This window comes from Lissotriton helveticus, chromosome 7 (genome assembly GCF_964261635.1).
Source record: "Lissotriton helveticus chromosome 7, aLisHel1.1, whole genome shotgun sequence".
NCBI classification, from domain to species: domain Eukaryota; kingdom Metazoa; phylum Chordata; class Amphibia; order Caudata; family Salamandridae; genus Lissotriton; species Lissotriton helveticus.
Genome location: NC_136068.1, coordinates 71,157,432 through 71,174,140, shown reverse-complemented (window position 1 = coordinate 71,174,140; position 16,709 = coordinate 71,157,432). Strand labels below are relative to the sequence as shown.

At 44.6% G+C, this 16,709-nt stretch overlaps 1 protein-coding gene across 1 annotated transcript in view; it reads right to left on the bottom strand.

Annotated features, from left to right (window-relative positions):
• Nucleotides 1–16,709, bottom strand: part of LOC144768088 (complement C1s subcomponent-like) — a 118,494-nt gene that overhangs the window by 50,365 nt on the left and 51,420 nt on the right. The window contains exons 5-8 of the mRNA XM_078651474.1: nt 14,996–15,121; nt 5,365–5,564; nt 3,550–3,703; nt 2,183–2,298 (exon numbers count right to left, since the gene is read on the bottom strand). Coding sequence (XP_078507600.1) covers nt 2,183–2,298; nt 3,550–3,703; nt 5,365–5,564; nt 14,996–15,121 — 596 coding nt within the window. The remainder of the gene's footprint in view (nt 1–2,182; nt 2,299–3,549; nt 3,704–5,364; nt 5,565–14,995; nt 15,122–16,709) is intronic.

Sequence of the window (16,709 nt, the reverse complement as noted above, 5' to 3'; positions counted from 1 at the left end):
GACCCTACAAATCCTTTTCATGTGCTGGTGTGGCCAATTTAGGCAAGCGTCCAAGTAGCAGGTCTGCAGATAGCATCTTCATCGTCAGCTTTTAACCTCTTCCACGCTCAACCCGGCCGTCATGAGTCACGGTGGGCGTGTGCTCATGACGGCCGAGAGCCGTCATGACCACGCCCGCGGTTGGAATGTCCAGCACTGCGGCGGAATACGCGCCACAGTGAAGAGGTTAACAAACTCAAATTGGATCATTTGTTGTTAAGTTACAAACTGCATCTGAGTCAACTTTCATACAAATTTATAGAATACCTACCCTTCTTCACACTGCATTTAGTACCCTATGGTGTAATCTGGTGGCACAAAAGAACACCCACACAATGACAGATTAAAACATGGGAGTTCCAGTTTAACCCAAAAGTAATTTGTCGCTTTCACCCAGCTCCTCCCTCATCCTAATTTGTATCTTCATAGCTTCTCAATCTGGATAGGCTAGTAACCTTACTTTTTTAATATATTTAAAAAAAACACATTTTTAGGGAATCATAGTAGAGGGGGTTTGAAAGATACCATAGAAGCACATCCTTGGCGACCCGCTGTGACAGATGACAGCCATACAAACGCAAAGCTTGGACCGTACAGATACTTGTCTGGCATCAGTTCGCCATCACTGTTCCCATCTAAATTGTGGCCATATTGTCCAAGCCATTTATGCAAAAGGAGTTTAGTCACCCCTTGTTACCTTACACCAGTGCAATACTCTACTCCGGGAAACATCCTTGACAACGCAACTTTTACAACGCACTACCATTACGACGCAACTTTTACAATGCAAGTCATTACAACGAATTGCGCTGGAGGGCGCTCTAGGATAGGGAATAGTTTAATTACTTTCCAACACCTTCCCTACTATCCACGGGGACTGGAGTTGGAATAGTAAATTAAACTATTCACTATCCAGCGCCCCCCAACGCAAGTCATTGTAACGACTTGCATTGTAAAACCTGCGTCGTAATGGCATGCGTTGTAAAAGCATGCGTTGTAACGTCATACATCCCTCTACTCCTGTCTCTTCATTACAAGCACACCCTGACACAATACTACATATTATGTGTCATGATTGCAAGCTCAAAAACTACTTAGGGGGTGGTCAAGGGCTTTAGGTAGTGTAGACCCAGTTGAAACATTATATTCTCTTAAATGTGAAATATCTTTTACTTGTTACAGTCTTTTCACCCCTGATAAAATCGGGTACAGTATTCTCTCACCCAGTAATTTTGAGCATGAGAACGCAGGCCACTCAGAATGAACAGGGTCAGTATCCCCCCTCTCAGAGTCTCTTGCAGCCAAAACATAATTAGAGCTTATGCATTTATTAACCCCTTATAATCAGATTGTGTAAATTAGCAGTAGTGAGGTTGTTGTTTTTTGTTAAAATAGAACTTTAACATAGCTAATTAGAACTGCATAGCATTTCATCTGCTCGCTGTGCTTTTTCAATTATCTTTGCTAATGCAATATATTTCTTGACCTACGTTCCTTAAATAGCACCAGTTTAACTCACTAAATCAAAGCAATTTTTTGTTATATGTTGTACCTATATTTGATGACTGTAGCAGGTTCTCATCTTCCTCGCCTGATTTCATTGATGTTACCTTTTTGTGGTCACTGAATCAGTGTTTGGTTGATTTCAGCTCCTGATTTCTCTTTAAAAGGAGCAACACTATTGTTTTTGTACCAAATGTTCTGCCAGGTTTGCACAGTTTAGCTCCTATATATTACTTAAAAATGTTCAGACAGGAGCTTTAGGGATAAGTTTTAAGGATAGATAAATTGGATGTATGACGTTACAACGTACACATTTACATCGCGGTACATTACATCGCGGCTTTTACAACGCAAGTCATTTCAAAGACTTGTGTTGGAGGGCGCTGGACTTAGGAGTAGTATAATTTACTATTCCAACTCCAGTCTACGTACAGTAGGGAAGGTGCTGGATAGTACCGCAATGTAATGGCATCGCGATGTAATCCCCGCGTTGTAAACGATGTTTCACGATAAATCTGTATTAACTCTGCAATGATTGTAACTGTAGGAGCTGGAAAGATAAACATTCAGCGATGAGAGAGAGAGATATGGTGAATGGTTATCAAATCCACTTGTAGGCTCATGGAAGGAGACGTCTTACCTCTATAACCTCATAGCCCTCCAGGCACAGCACAGTCACCACATCCTTAAAGACATACTTCGGCTGTTGTGGTTCCAGCATGGAGTTCGGTAACACAAGGTTGGGACAAGGCACAGCTTGAGAAAGAAAAAAGAGATGGTATAAGTTGGGTAGCAGGAATGAGTATGGGGTTGGAAAAAGAGGAGCAGGCTTTGATAACAGGCTAAAGGTAGGACCTGAGGACTATGTTCATTAAAGGACTCTCAGAAGAAGTGAGAACAACAGACGAAGAAGTGCACATTTTGCAAAAAGTCAGTGCTTTCTCCCTGCTAAACAACAGTGAGACCAAAAACCAACATTTATTTTTTAATGAGACTAGGATTGTAGTCCAATTCCATTGGTCAGCTTTCAGAAAGATACAGCTACACATGATTGGATGCCCAATCAATTGCTCTCATAGTGAATCAACTCTCACTCAGCCACCAGTGTGTGTGGTAGGCCATCATTCTGCCATTAAACCATCGACCACCTACGCTTCCATCATTTAGCCATTCATCAAGACATTCACGAAGCCGGACCTTTGGTCATTCATCGCATAGCATACTTACACCGATCATATATATGTTTCAATACTTAACTCAATCATTCAGTACATCATATTATTCAGTCATTCACAAACCATCTGTGCCTCCACCTGTCACTCATGTATTTAGCTGTTTTATTGCTATCAGAGAAGGCATTCCTGGCAGTGGTTACAACTATGGCCAACGATCGCATTGGCTTTAAGAGTCTACTTTCTTTCATTTGTGCCCACACACAACAAATAACCAAACAGACAAAGACGCTGGAAGTCCTGTTGAGTGCATCAGGTTGGCGAGGATGATGCTATGGTTGCGCAGCACCAGAATATAAAGTGACCGACACTTCAATTCAGCACGTCTAGGTGCTTAAAGATGGTGGTACCAATTGCTTGTCAAAGGATACTTGTTCCAGATTTGTACATTTCAGAGGACTTTTACCTCTTACCAAGCCTGTAGCTGTCTTTGTCCTGCCTGGTACCTGCCGCTTTGTCATTGATTAGCACTCACGGATGTATGACATTACAACGCATGCTTTTACATCGCATGCCTTTACAACGCGGTATTCACAACGAATACCTTTACAACGCATAATGCTTTTGGGCGCTGGATAGTGAATAGTTTAAATTACTATTCCAACTCCAGTCCCCGTGGATAGTAGGGAAGGTGTTGGATAGTACATTAAACCTATTCCCTATCCTAGAGCGCCCCCCCAGCGCAATGCGTTGTAATGGTTTGCGTTGTAAAAGTTGCGTCGTAAAGGCACTGCGTGGTAAAAGTTGCGTTGTAAAGGTTGTTCACCGCACTCACCCTCCTCATAGTAGCGGATTTTCCAGCCTTTGTTCGCACCTCCGCTGTCCGTCTCGAATATGATGTCAACCGTGTTGCTCTGTGTCTCTATTTTTGGTGGGTTAGGGACACTCTTCCCACAAAAAGGACCAAATGTGCGACCATTTGCTTTGAACTGTGAATAGAAAAGTTAAAGTTTACTAAAGCAAGCCACAAACTAGTGAGACCTTAAAGGCTCCAAATTAGGGATTATATAGGTAAGGGTTCCTACTTAAACACATACAGAGATACCTGATCTGTATCTTAATGTGCCCTTGCCTCGAGCATGCTTAGAATGGCTACCCCTTTCACATGCTTAGATGAGCACTCAACCCTACTTATGTTATTGCATTAGCCTCTATGTGGGGCTCGCAAGATATTGCACTTATGCTCAGGGATTCTCTCCCTCTAAGCAGTGGAGCCCTGGACAACCATCTGGACTTTAGACAAGGGCTGAAATATTTTCTGTTCTCTTAAGTCTAACTGCTATTAGCACTCCAAGTAGCTATAGGTGTTTTTAGCACCAGGAAGCCTGCACATGTCAGTGCTCTTTATCAATAATAGTAATCATATCAAATACATCAACACCAGCTGAATGGAAGAAGGGCATGGCTGGTGCATGGCGGCTGAGAAAGCGGTCTATGAAAGCAGGGGGTGCAACAAGAAATAGGAGCAAATTTGGGGAAAATTGAATACTTATCGGGGAAACATATGCATCCCCCCATCCGTCAGACCCGGGTGGGAGACCCCGAGAAAGACCCTACACGATATACCAAACAGTCTAGCCTGGCTTAGATTGTGTACCCGATATGTGGGATACATGTATGGCTTTATTGCAATGATATTGCAAATGTACATTGCAGTTTCAAAATTATGACTGATTTAAATGTACTTGGCTGTTTAACAATGATACCTGATGTATGCTCTGATATAAGGTTAATTAAAAAGAAGTAAAAAATAATAATAGTTTTAATCACAATAATCATAATTAGAGAAATACATGTGAAAAATGAACATCCTTTGGATCAAAAATCCCAAAGTTGGTGACGATTTCCTTTATCTGCAGCCTGATTATCTTTGAAACCCTGATATTCAAGAAGGCTTTTACCCTACAGGAAACACACCCAAGGCCCTATTACAAGAAGTCTCAAAGGTGGCAAGAGACTTGTGTGTCCACTCTCTGCCTCCCTGTGGCACCCTTGGTATTACAGAAGAGTCCGCGGATGCTTGTGCACCCTTTCGGTAATTCAGATCTCACCAGCACACATACAGCGCCAGCGCAATCCCAATGGGTCAGTCCCTCATTAGCATGGAGGCAGGGGGATCTCTGTCCCAGATCGTAGTTCACGCCAAATGCCTCCTACACTGTGAAAATGGAGCAGCAAATCCACTTTTTACTAATATGGTGCCCCAAGGGCAGCAAGATTTTACCTGCCCTGGGACCAGTGCATTGACTACAGTAGGACACACTGAAGACGTGCTTAGCTCAGACAAGGACCGTGTGCAATTTCCATAATGTGGCTCGCTGTCCTCTGCATGAATAAATCATGGGACCAGCAGAAGATTTGTTGGTTCTCTTAGAAATGTAAATGTTTCTGGGTAACCTGATGTTTGTGGTGGTGGGTATAGTCTGCATGGTCACTGCACGGTTTATTGCAATCCTGGAACAGAGCCTAAATCTCCTGGAAGCCACCCTCAATGAACCCATGTACCCCCATCCTATCCTCTTGGTGACCTACAGCAATTTTCTTAAACACCTCAGTGGTGTAACAGAGACATATATGTCTCCAAACTCACCAGCAAGCTGTCGTATAAACAATCTCCGCTGTCATCGGACTCAATGTCGAAGTCTTCACGGTGGAATGTCACCACAATCTGGTACCCAAACTCCAGCTGGATACGGTACTCGCAGCGGGAGTTCTCGGGGTAAGGGTTGGGGTAGTTGGGGCTCGAGATTTCTCCCTTCCATTCTGTGTACACTGTTCCACTACAATTCACTGAGAACAAACAAAATTACACATACAGTTTTGCCGCAACACCACCATCCCATGTGCTTTCTTCATGAAAAATGTGGGAAGCAGAGGAAGGTTAAAGAAAACTACAAGGTCTAATTCAGGTGAAATATTACACACCATCTGCTATGGACATGACTTCACTGGTGCAATAAAATACCTCCAATTTAGTATTACTACTTCCAAAACAGAACCAAAACCGTCTCAAAAATGCACTCCAGCTCAGAGCTGAATATGTTCAGCACCACATATGGCCAACCACTGGCACTGCAATACCCTCCCATAGAAAATAATAGAGTTAGGGACTTAAAATAAAACCCAATAAGAAATAATGTTAAAATAATTTAAATGTAAAAATATATTTAGATTGCATTTTTTAATGTTAGGCAAATAAAAGATACATTATAAATATTATTTTATACTTTTCAAAATTAAATTGAACTTTATGTTTTTAAAATAATTAATTTAAATTACTTACTGTAATGAAACTATATTTATACATAAATTTTAGTACATTTTATACATAATAAATATAAACATTTACCTCTTGGTTGTTTAATTTGTTTAAAAAAATCTCTTAAAAATAACTTGAATTTCAATATCCTCTGATTTAGAAACATTTAATTTAAAATGTAATTATTAGTGCAGTAGAATTCTTAAAAAAGATTCTACAATTAAAAACATCTATACTACTATTATAAAGCGAGAACTGGGAACCTTTGAGGTGGGTAAACTCCAGAAGTACACCACCAATCACGACACCCAATACAGCGTTAGAAAGGGGAGGTCGACGAGATGGACGAAGGGTATACATTTGTACAACATATACATTACAAAGAGCAAACAACATTCGGGAAAAAGTAGTTCCTTGTGGGCGTTGTTCTGCTGTTAGGGAGTAGCATGGGCGTGCCAAAATAATGTGGGCGGTAACATTGGCAGAGGGGCATGTCCCAAAATGCATGACACTTCACTCGCTTACAGGGGCTGCGAGCTTCAAACACTCATAAAACACAGCACCTTCACAAAACACAGCGACTTCATGAACAAAACCTCAAACCTTTAACATAAACACCGTTTTCTACCCAGAGATTTCTAAAACACAGCATTTTTGGCATCCATGGGCAAGTAAACACATGGCGGCGAATACATTATGATAGAGGCATGTCTAAAAACATTAAAAGTTCGCAAAGTGGCATGGGCTGGGAACTCACTTCAGTGCCTACACAGCTAACCCATTCTGCGATACATTCTGCAGGCTTTGGATCAGAAATAAACAAAGGGGTGCGGCTTCTTCAACAAAAGGGGCGCGGATATAGGGGCGCGGTAACAAACGCGATCAGTGTCACTCAGGTCAGACTACACCAAAGGGGCACGCCTTACGAAAACAACCAATCACGCTACATTTTGGACAAGTTGCTCAGTAATTCACAAACAATGTATGCTACACTTTCACACATTGGTCCAAAATGCACGTGACTCTAACTAAAAAAAGACAAGGATTGGTTGACGCACTGTGCACATTATAAGGGAGCACAACATTAGCTGAGCAAAAGCGGAGACAGTTTCAGAGCCAGAGACCACATTATTAGCGTCGTAAGGACAAAGCCCTTCACGGACGGCTCAATGACATTCATGCAAAAAACACGAAGGCACATTATTGCTGTTGTACCGACGCGTTTGAGGAAGAAAGCACAACATTAGCTGAGCAAAAACGGACAGTTTCAGAGCCAGAGACCACGTTATTAGCGACCTGACAGGGGGGCGGCCAGGAAAACAAAAATACGCCGAATTGAAGAAGCCTCATTTACATTGCCCAAAGAGGCAGGTGCTATGATAATTAACGGCGCTTGCCGTTGCAGACCCAGAATGGGCCCCCAGGGGCACTTGGCAAAGCCAATGTCCCCCTGGGGTATTTCGCGCGAGGGACGACCTCACGCAGCCTGATTGGGTGGTGGGAGGGGTTAGGTTCAAGTGAAGGGTGGGGAGGGAGGGCTGACGTCACTCGGAGCGAGTGAGAGGAGCGGTGGTGTCGCTTTTGAGGCGGCGCTCTTGAGGTGATTTCTGTCAGCTGTGTAGCAGTGTCGGAGTGTCGGATTTAGCGCTGTCACTTTCCCTGTGAGCTATTTCTGACAATTTGGTGGTCAGTACTTGAAGAATGGCGGAGGAGGAAATTGCCTTAGAGGCAGTTAGAGCGTTGATGGCTGTGGAGCGAGGTGATTTGCTGAGGCCTGGCGCAGTGTTGGATACCTCAGTAGCTGTTAAGCGTCCGCGTCGCTTGGCAGCGGAAGGAGTGTCGAGAGCTGTGGCCGCCTGTCAGCATGTCCCCGATACTTTTTCTGAGGAGGAAGGCGGTGCGAATGTGCCGGCAACGAGAGCCAGGAGAGCAAGATCGTCGAGCAGAGGAGGTCGGGGTAAGAAATTGCCACCCCTGCGCTCGTCATCGGCCCCAAGTGCGTTGCAAGGGGGTCGTAAATTAGTTACTACGCCAGTCAGACGAGGGGCTGGCAAGCGAGGTGGCAGCGCTGGTGGTGTTTTTGACATGCGCGTGTCACATGTGCAGCTGGCGGAGGGAGAGGCTGTCAGGGATTGTGAGGAGCAAATGGCCACTGTGTCACAGGAGCCCGGAGTGGCTTGGTCACGACCCGGTATGAAGGTGGTGACTGGAACGCACATGAGGTCAGTCGGCCAGCTGGTGAGAAGCAAGAGACTTGATATAGCACCAGATTTAGATGCTGACAGGCAGAGACAGATTTTGGTGGACTATTCCAGCGATAGTGAATCCGAGGAATATGGTCTGTCAGGAGTTGAGGAAGGCGACGATGGAAGGGGCGCTGCACCAGATGTCGAGGAGCAGCCCCAGCAGGAGTTTATGGACTACCAGGACATTATTGGCCCTCAGCCTAGAGGCCCCCCGCAGCAATTTATAGATGAGGATGTTAATGTAGATGTAACATATGATGCTCATTTTTCACAGGTTGATCAACTGAGGAGGGGTTTGATGGGGAAGCCTAGATTTAGGCAGCTCAGGAGTGGGAGGTGGGGGGACGCAGGTGGCAGGGGTGGGAACGGGCAGATGAAGGATACCATTGCATTGTTTCCAGAGGACAGACCCCCGCCTGGGCGTCCTGAAGTAGCTTTTGACGTGGGGGCTACGATTTCGCAAGGTCAATGGGTATGGGTGGAGCACACGGAGCTGCCAGTGTCAAAAAGGGCTGGCACCTCAGCTTCGAAGGTATCGGGTAAGTATGGAATGGGTCCTCGCTCGAGCGGCGAGTACCTTACGGAGGCTGCTGATTTGTTAACGGATGAGCAGTGCTTTTTCTCTCAGACGGCGCCGCAGAATGCGGTGATTGGGGGAAGGGTTAGTCTAACAAGCGGATCTGGTGCGGATTTCCTACCTGCGACTGGGCGCTTTTCACGGAGGCCTGAGTCAGAGGTTCACAGTAGGTTTCATCAATTGGCGTCTGGCACTAGGCCAGGTATGAGTTTTGCTATGTCGGGAAATGAACAACAGTTGGAAGGTATTGTTGGTGAAGCAGATAAAGAAAATGAGTATTCTGCAAGACGTGGGCTGTCTCATGTTGGTAGGGTGGGAGCTGGGAGGGGAGTGAGTCGAATAACTTCTGCCAGTGTATTTCAGAGTTCTGGAGCGGTTCTCTCACCGGCACGTGTGAATCAGAGCGGACATCATCAGCGTGATGGTCTAGAAGACTTTCGTCAACGGGCTGCGCAGTTACCAGCAGGTAAGACAGACTGGTGGGCTGCTTGGACACGGCCGTTGGCAGGTGGTACAGGTGTGGCGCCTGTTGAGGGTAGGCAGGAAGGGGGGGTGATAGTGCTGGTTTGGGGGCGAGACATGGTGAAAGTCTACCGTCCACGGCAGGGAAAGGGGGGAGGTCGGATAAGGAAGGGGGTGGGAGCCCAAATTCGTCGGTTACTAGTTTAGGACAGAGTGAGACCCCGAGTTTGAGTGGTACGAAACTGCCTTATATGGGGGTGTCGATGCCATTGGGCATACATTTGTCAAGCAGAACTAGGCAGCGTATTTGGAACCATGAGTACGTGGATGTTTTCCGTTTACTTCATAGGGATTTACAGGCAAAGGAAGGGTCTAAAGAGGAGGAAGCTGAATTGTCCCGTCGCCCCAAAGTGCCAAAAACAATAGAAAATTGGACAGCGGCGTTCCTTATTTATGCCAGCGTTTATTGCGAACGTTACCCTGAGAGGGCGGTTTCGTTGTTTAAATACTTGGATGTCATTAGGAGGGCGCATTTGCAGGCGGGGGGATATGCGTGGTTGAACTACGATGAGGAGTTTCGGGCGAGAATGAGTTTATTTCACGACAAACCATGGGGGGAGGTTGATCAGGAGTTGTGGTTGCAGTGGTTGTCGGGTCATTCTTCTGCGAACACGATACATACAGCAAGTGGGTTGCCGATTCCTTACCGGCCCTTTTCTCAGCGTCCCGCCACAATGGGGGCGGGTGGTGTCGGAGGAGGTCAGCTGCCCACAACTGGAGCATGTTGGAGCTTTAATAGAGGTTCCTGTGTGCGCCAGTATTGTAAATTCAAGCATGAATGCGCTCAGTGCGGGGGCAGACATGCCATCTTTCAGTGCTTTCCCAACCAGCACCCCGGAGATCATGGTAGAGGTCAGAGGGGGGGGCGAGGATCAGTGCCGCCTCTTATGCCAAAAGGCGCCTACCCCAATTAGGTTGCAGGCCATGTTGAGTTCTTTGGAGAGGTATCCGGATTTGGAAGGAGCGGCCAAGTTGTTTTGGGGATTTTGAAGGAGATTACTATGTGGATCGGGTGCTACCCATAGGCTGTCCTATCTCTTGCTCACTGTTCGAAACCTTTAGTACATTTTTGGAGTGGTGTTTAGTCCAGCGTTCAGGACACGTGGCGGTATGTCACTACTTGGTTGATTTTTGTTTGTGGGCAAAGCGGATACGTAGCAGTGTGCCAAAGTTTTGGCATGTTTTAAGGAGGTGGCAAGGGAGTTTGGTGTGCCGTTGGTGGTAGACAAAACGGAAGGGCCAACGTCCATGTTGACCTTTTTGGGCATTGAGATAGATTCAAAAGAAATGGTGGCCAGATTGCCTAGAGCGAAAGTGCAGGAGATCAGGCTTTTTCTTCAGGAAATGTTGGGAGCCAAAAAAGTGCAGTTGCGGCAAGTCCAGAGGCTTATGGGATACGTGAATTTTGCATGTCGAGTTGTCAGGGCAGGCAGGACCTTTTGTAGGCGTTTGGGCTTTGCTATGGCTGGGGCAGGCTTGCCACACCATCACATCCGTTTGACATCGAAAATTAAGGAGGATTTGAGCATATGGTTGCGATTTTTGGGCGAGTTCAATGGTGTGTCCGTCAATTTTGTGACAGAAGACACGGTCTGGCCAGTGCAGGTATTCTCTGACGCGGCTGGGTCGTTGGGATTTCATTTTATAGTCAACTGGTTTTGGGGTGTGAGGTTCGAATGGGTTTCCGTTTACAAAAAATGTTGAAAGGTTTTGGGAGGTCATTTGGGCAGGCGAAAAAGTTGAGAAATCTCATTACATTTGCATTGTTACAAAAATTGTTGGGCGTCTTGCCCGCGTGCTGTTATGATGAGTGGGAATGGTTTCGATTCAAGTTATGTATGGTATGGTTGTTCTTTGGTGCATTTAGGATATCAGAATTATTGGGTTTGCGAAATCAGGAGGGGATACAGACATCTGATATTGAAATTCTGGGTATGGGAGTATTGCAAATTACATTGAAGCAGTCAAAGACAGACCAGAAAGGGAAAGGGATGTTGGTGCGACTTGGTAGGAGCGGGGTTGGGGGTTGCTGCCCGGTGGGGGAGTGGGAGGCATTTGTTGAGTCGGGGGTATTCCAAGAGGGTGGGATATTTTGCCATAAGAACAAAACATAATTGACTTGTTTTCAATTTTTAGCGGTTTTAAGGAAGGCGTTGGTATTGGTGGGGGAAACTCCGCACAGTTTTGGGACGCATTCGTTCAGAATCGGTGCAGCTACTGAAGCAGCGAGGTTGGGTTGGGGGAAAGAGGAGTTGCAGCGATTTGGACGATGGAAGTCAAATTGTTGTTTTAAATATGTTAGGTTGTAAAAAAAAAAAAAAAAATGTTGCACAAAAAAAGGTTTTTGGTTGGTTAATGTTACTTTTCCACCACAGGTCGAGTGGCGGATTTTCCTCGGAAAAAGAGGACCGGGATTGTCGGCCATTCAATAGTAAAGTGGGCGGCGAACTTTGCTGAACAGCAGCTGTGTGGGAGAGGTCTGGGATTGTATGGTAATGAACATGAGGTGATTTGGAAAGGTGTTGGGGGGATGAAATGGGGGGAGTTGTTCCAGGTTTTAAACAAAATGGCTGAAGCATGGGGCATTCCAGACTTGCTGATCCTGCACTTAGGTGAAAATGATCTGGTTGAATGGTCGGGACTAGCTTTAATCAAGCAAATGAAACTTGATTTGGCGGTGATCAAAGACAGATGGGAGGGGACCAGGGTAGTGTGGACGGAATTTTTGTTCAGGAGCCAGTGGAAAGGAGCTAGGGTTCAGGCAGCGGTGGAACGGGCCCGCAAGAAAGTTAATAAGGCTTTGAAAACGTACTGTGTGGCAATGGGCATCACGGTCATTGCACATGAGCATTTTAACAAGGAAATGCTGCATTTGTTGAGGAATGATGGGGTTCATCTCTCGCAGATGGGTCAGTCTTATTATCTGATGGAACTCAGAGACACCTTAGCCAATCTGTGGTGTGTTGATTTGTGGTGCTCCAAACCAAAAGGAAAATGAAGGGATGTTCTATAAAAAAAAATTAAAAAAAAGAAGTGTTTTCCTTTACTGTGATTGGTATACTGACTTGAGCGGTCCATTTCTGACGACAGAGGGAGGTTTTTGGGTGGGGCAGGAAAACTCGGGAGTTTTCCTGGGTGGCGTGTGTGAAGGGGATTGGATAATCTAGAGCGGATTCATCCTTTCTCTAAGGGGGAGGGCTCGGGAGGGTAGGTTTGGGAAGAAATGGAAAGAAGAAGGAAAACATACGGATGGTATGGAAACAAGTTATGGTTATTGGGTAATAAAGCATTGGAAAAGGAAATGTTTATATGAAAAACGTTTGGAGAAAAATAAAAGCAAAAGCTTGGTTTGGAAAAGTATGTTGTGGGTCTGTCTTTGGCTGTCCTGGTAATAAAGGTGACCTTTTATGCTATATTCAGAGTTGTGTGAGAGTCCTTATTTGCGCGATGGGCCCCCAGGGGCACTTGGCAAAGCCAATGTCCCCCTGGGGTATTTCGCGCGAGGGACGACCTCACGCAGCCTGATTGGGTGGTGGGAGGGGTTAGGTCCAAGTGAAGGGTGGGGAGGGAGGGCTGACGTCACTCGGAGCGAGTGAGAGGAGCGGTGGTGTCGCTTTTGACCCACCCACCCACCCTGGTTGCAAAATTCAAGGGTAGGGTGTTTTATGTCAAATGTCCCGTGTTCTTGTTGTTACGTGATAAAAAAAGAAAAGAAATGCAGTATGTCAGCAATAATTAAATAAATACAGAGATGAATAACTATTCTGGTTACATGACAAAATTGTCAGGATGTCACCTCAGGACACCGCAGGCAGATTCTTTTGTTGTTTTGTCGGCGGGTGTGAAGGGGATTGGATAATCTAGAGCGGATTCATCCTTTCTCTAAGGGGGAGGGCTCGGGAGGGTAGGTTTGGGAAGAAATGGAAAGAAGAAGGAAAACATACGGATGGTATGGAAACAAGTTATGGTTATTGGGTAATAAAGAATTGGAAAAGGAAATGTTTATATGAAAAACATTTGGAGAAAAATAAAAGCAAAAGCTTGGTTTGGAAAAGTATGTTGCGGGTCTGTCTTTGGCTGTCCTGGTAATAAAGGTGACCTTTTATGCTATATTCAGAGTTGTGTGAGAGTCCTTATTTGCGCGATTGAATAAGCATCATTTACATTACCGAAGAGGCATGGTAATTGACGCCGCTTTCCGGTGCCACAATTAGGTCACAACAAGCCTCAAACTTGATTCAAAAAGCACAATCACTGCTTTAATAAGTGCGCCCATTGTTTAAACAATAAAAACAAACACGTTCACTCTTCTGTGGCATTGCAGCATAAACAATAAATAAACACTTTCACACAACATACATCAGAGGCCTTGCTGTAATTGCTACGCAAAGGCGGACAGACTTCCACAATTTGCACTACATGAAAGCTTCAATAAGGGGGCTCCCAATTTAAATAAGGATCATTATAGTTAAAGAAAGACACGTCATTGATGCTCATTCACGGAGCTTTCCATAAAACCACTGTTCGCTTCAAACAAAAATTACAATTAATTCACAAACCACAAAAGATAACATTAACTGCTACGAGCCCGTACCAACGCTGTTTGGGGGACAAAGTTTAGCACTTCTCTCTTTATAATAGTAGTATACATATTGCTAACGCTGTTTGGGGGACAAAGTTTAGCACTTCTCTCTTTATAATAGTAGTATACATATTGCTTTTGTAAAGGACACACCTTTAATGTACTGTACTCTACTGGTAATAGCCACTGTACTACGGTAACGCTGTTTGGGGGACAAAGTTTAGCACTTCTCTCTTTATAATCTATACTACTATTATAAAGGAAGAACTTTGAACCTTTGAGGCAGGTAAACTCGGGAACCACAGCGCCAATCCACACACCCGATACATCGTTGTAATCGTCAGGGTGTTCAGATGGACATTGGCTATATAAAGTAAAAAAATATAAGTTATTAAAAAAAATTAGCAAAAAAAAAAAAAGTTGTCCCATGGAAGAAGCGCCGTCCGCGACCTGCGTGCTGATGTCAGGAGCGCGGGGAGGAGCAGCGTCCAGGAGCGCAAGGAGGAGCGGCGGACATGGCGCGGGAAGGAGCGGCGGACAAGCGGGAAGGAGCGGTGACGATCGGCGGACAGGCGGTGAGGAGCTGAGCGGTGAACTGAGGAGCGTGGTTAACTGAGGAGCGCGGGGGAGGAGCGGTGGCAGAGGTAAGGCTCCGGGGGACCCACGGACAATGTCGGGGCAGGCAGGTGTCCGGGCAGACGGGGGACGGGGCGGGCGGGGGCCCTGAACACTCATGGCGGGGGACGGGGCGGGCGGGGGCCTTGAACACTCATTTCGGGACGGGCTGCTATGTCGGGGAAGCCTGATTGCTCCCGGACAAGGTCGGGGCGGGCTGCTAGTATATACATATTTTAATATTAACATTTAACATAACATCTGAAGTACAAGAAAAGGAAACCCGATAGGAAAAACTGCATTTCAAAGGTGGCACTAAATGTGTAGTAGGAAAGGTGCCTCCAAGTTTCATTGCTTCATCAGAGCAGAGTGGGACATCACCCTCAGAGTAAAGATGGGGTACAGTGTGTGGGGTCTCACCTCCGCAAGTCCGGTTATCGTCATGTAGGAAGTATTCTGGGGGGCAGGAGCAGAAGTAACCTCCAATGTAGTTGTTGCAGAAGTGACTGCAGGCATCCTCCAGCTGTTCCTCACACTCATTCACATCTACAGCAGACAGAATAAAAGTCATAAATCAAACTATGGGCAAGTAAAGGTGGAACAACCATTGACAAAGCAGATATGTGTGGCTTTGGAATTCTGCTCCCATACAGGAAACACATGCACAGAGACTGGAAGAACAAACTGGCTGTAGGATTCTATGTGCACTTGGATCAACACACATGCAGACACAATGAGAACACCCACAGGCCTTATTTATATGGGCTGGGAAACACTCAGTCAAATTCTGCCATTATATCTCACGTTGCCAATGACAAATTGGGAACGAAGTTTATTGTTCCGATTGAGGTCTTGGACCATAATATTCCTGTTGAATTTTCCCCTAGGCTATCTGTCAATAGGTGATAATATAAAATGCCCTTGTGATGGAGTGAGTGCACAAACTGATCTGCATTTCTTTTTTACTTGTAAATATAACTTAAAATACATTAAATGGTTTTTAATCCCTCTTTTTTTAAAAACACAGACCAATTACTATGGGGGAATCTTATCAATTACTGCTTTCCCTGAATAATGAAGAAATAATCTGTCGCGCAAAAAATGATGGACAATCCTTGACTATTCTCTATTTTATAATCAGGAATTTGCTTTGTTTGACTGAAATTTGTATATTTGTATCATATAATATTTTCATTTGTTGTTATGTGCTTTTATGGATTCAAGGAATCCGAATAAAGATTCCTGAACTAGAACTAGAACACCCACAGGCACATATGCACACCCATGTACAAGACTACACAAAGTTACCTATGATAAAAGAACAAACAACTCATTCACAATCACATATGCATCCCCCCATAGCTATCATATGGTTAAGGGACATCTGTGATTCCTTGAGATAGTCCTGGATTTTTTGTCAAAACCATTTTGCATGCAAGAATTTGTAAACCCATACTTGGAAAATTAAAACCAAGACTACAAGTTCTAGAATACAAAACTTAAAAGCCAAGAATGCTGTAATTGTCAAACATAACAAGGGACATTTAAACCCTGTTCATGCACAAATGGACGAATGGATGGAAAAAAAACACATTTGGACCTTATCATGGACAGTGTGGCTTGTTTATGTTTTACTGCTTTGAAAACGTTGTTTCGACAACTTTCAACAAAATAGATTAAATGTTTGAATTATTTCACTCTGCTGGGCTATCAACCATATTCACAAGACTCTATTTACATTTCATGCAGCCAATGAGTCATGTGCAATAAACCTTCACAATGGGAGCATTGGGATTGCTGTTAAGTTGTAAATTAGGATATTATTAGCAAAAATATCATATGACGGAAATACTGGGCCCGATTCACAGAACTAACTTAAGACGAAATCCTAAACTTACTACTTTTGGTATTCACAGAAGATAGGATTTTATCTTAAGTTTGCCTTAAGACAAACTTAAGTTAGGATTTTGTCTTAAGTCTGTCTTAAGTCTGTCTTAAGTCTGTCTTAAGACAAAATCCTAAAGTCTGTGAATACCAAAAGTAGTAAGTTTAGGATTTTGTCTTAAGTTAGTTCTGTGAATCGGGCCCTCCGTGTCCTAGATAATGGTACCAAAAATATCATCTGTCTAATCAA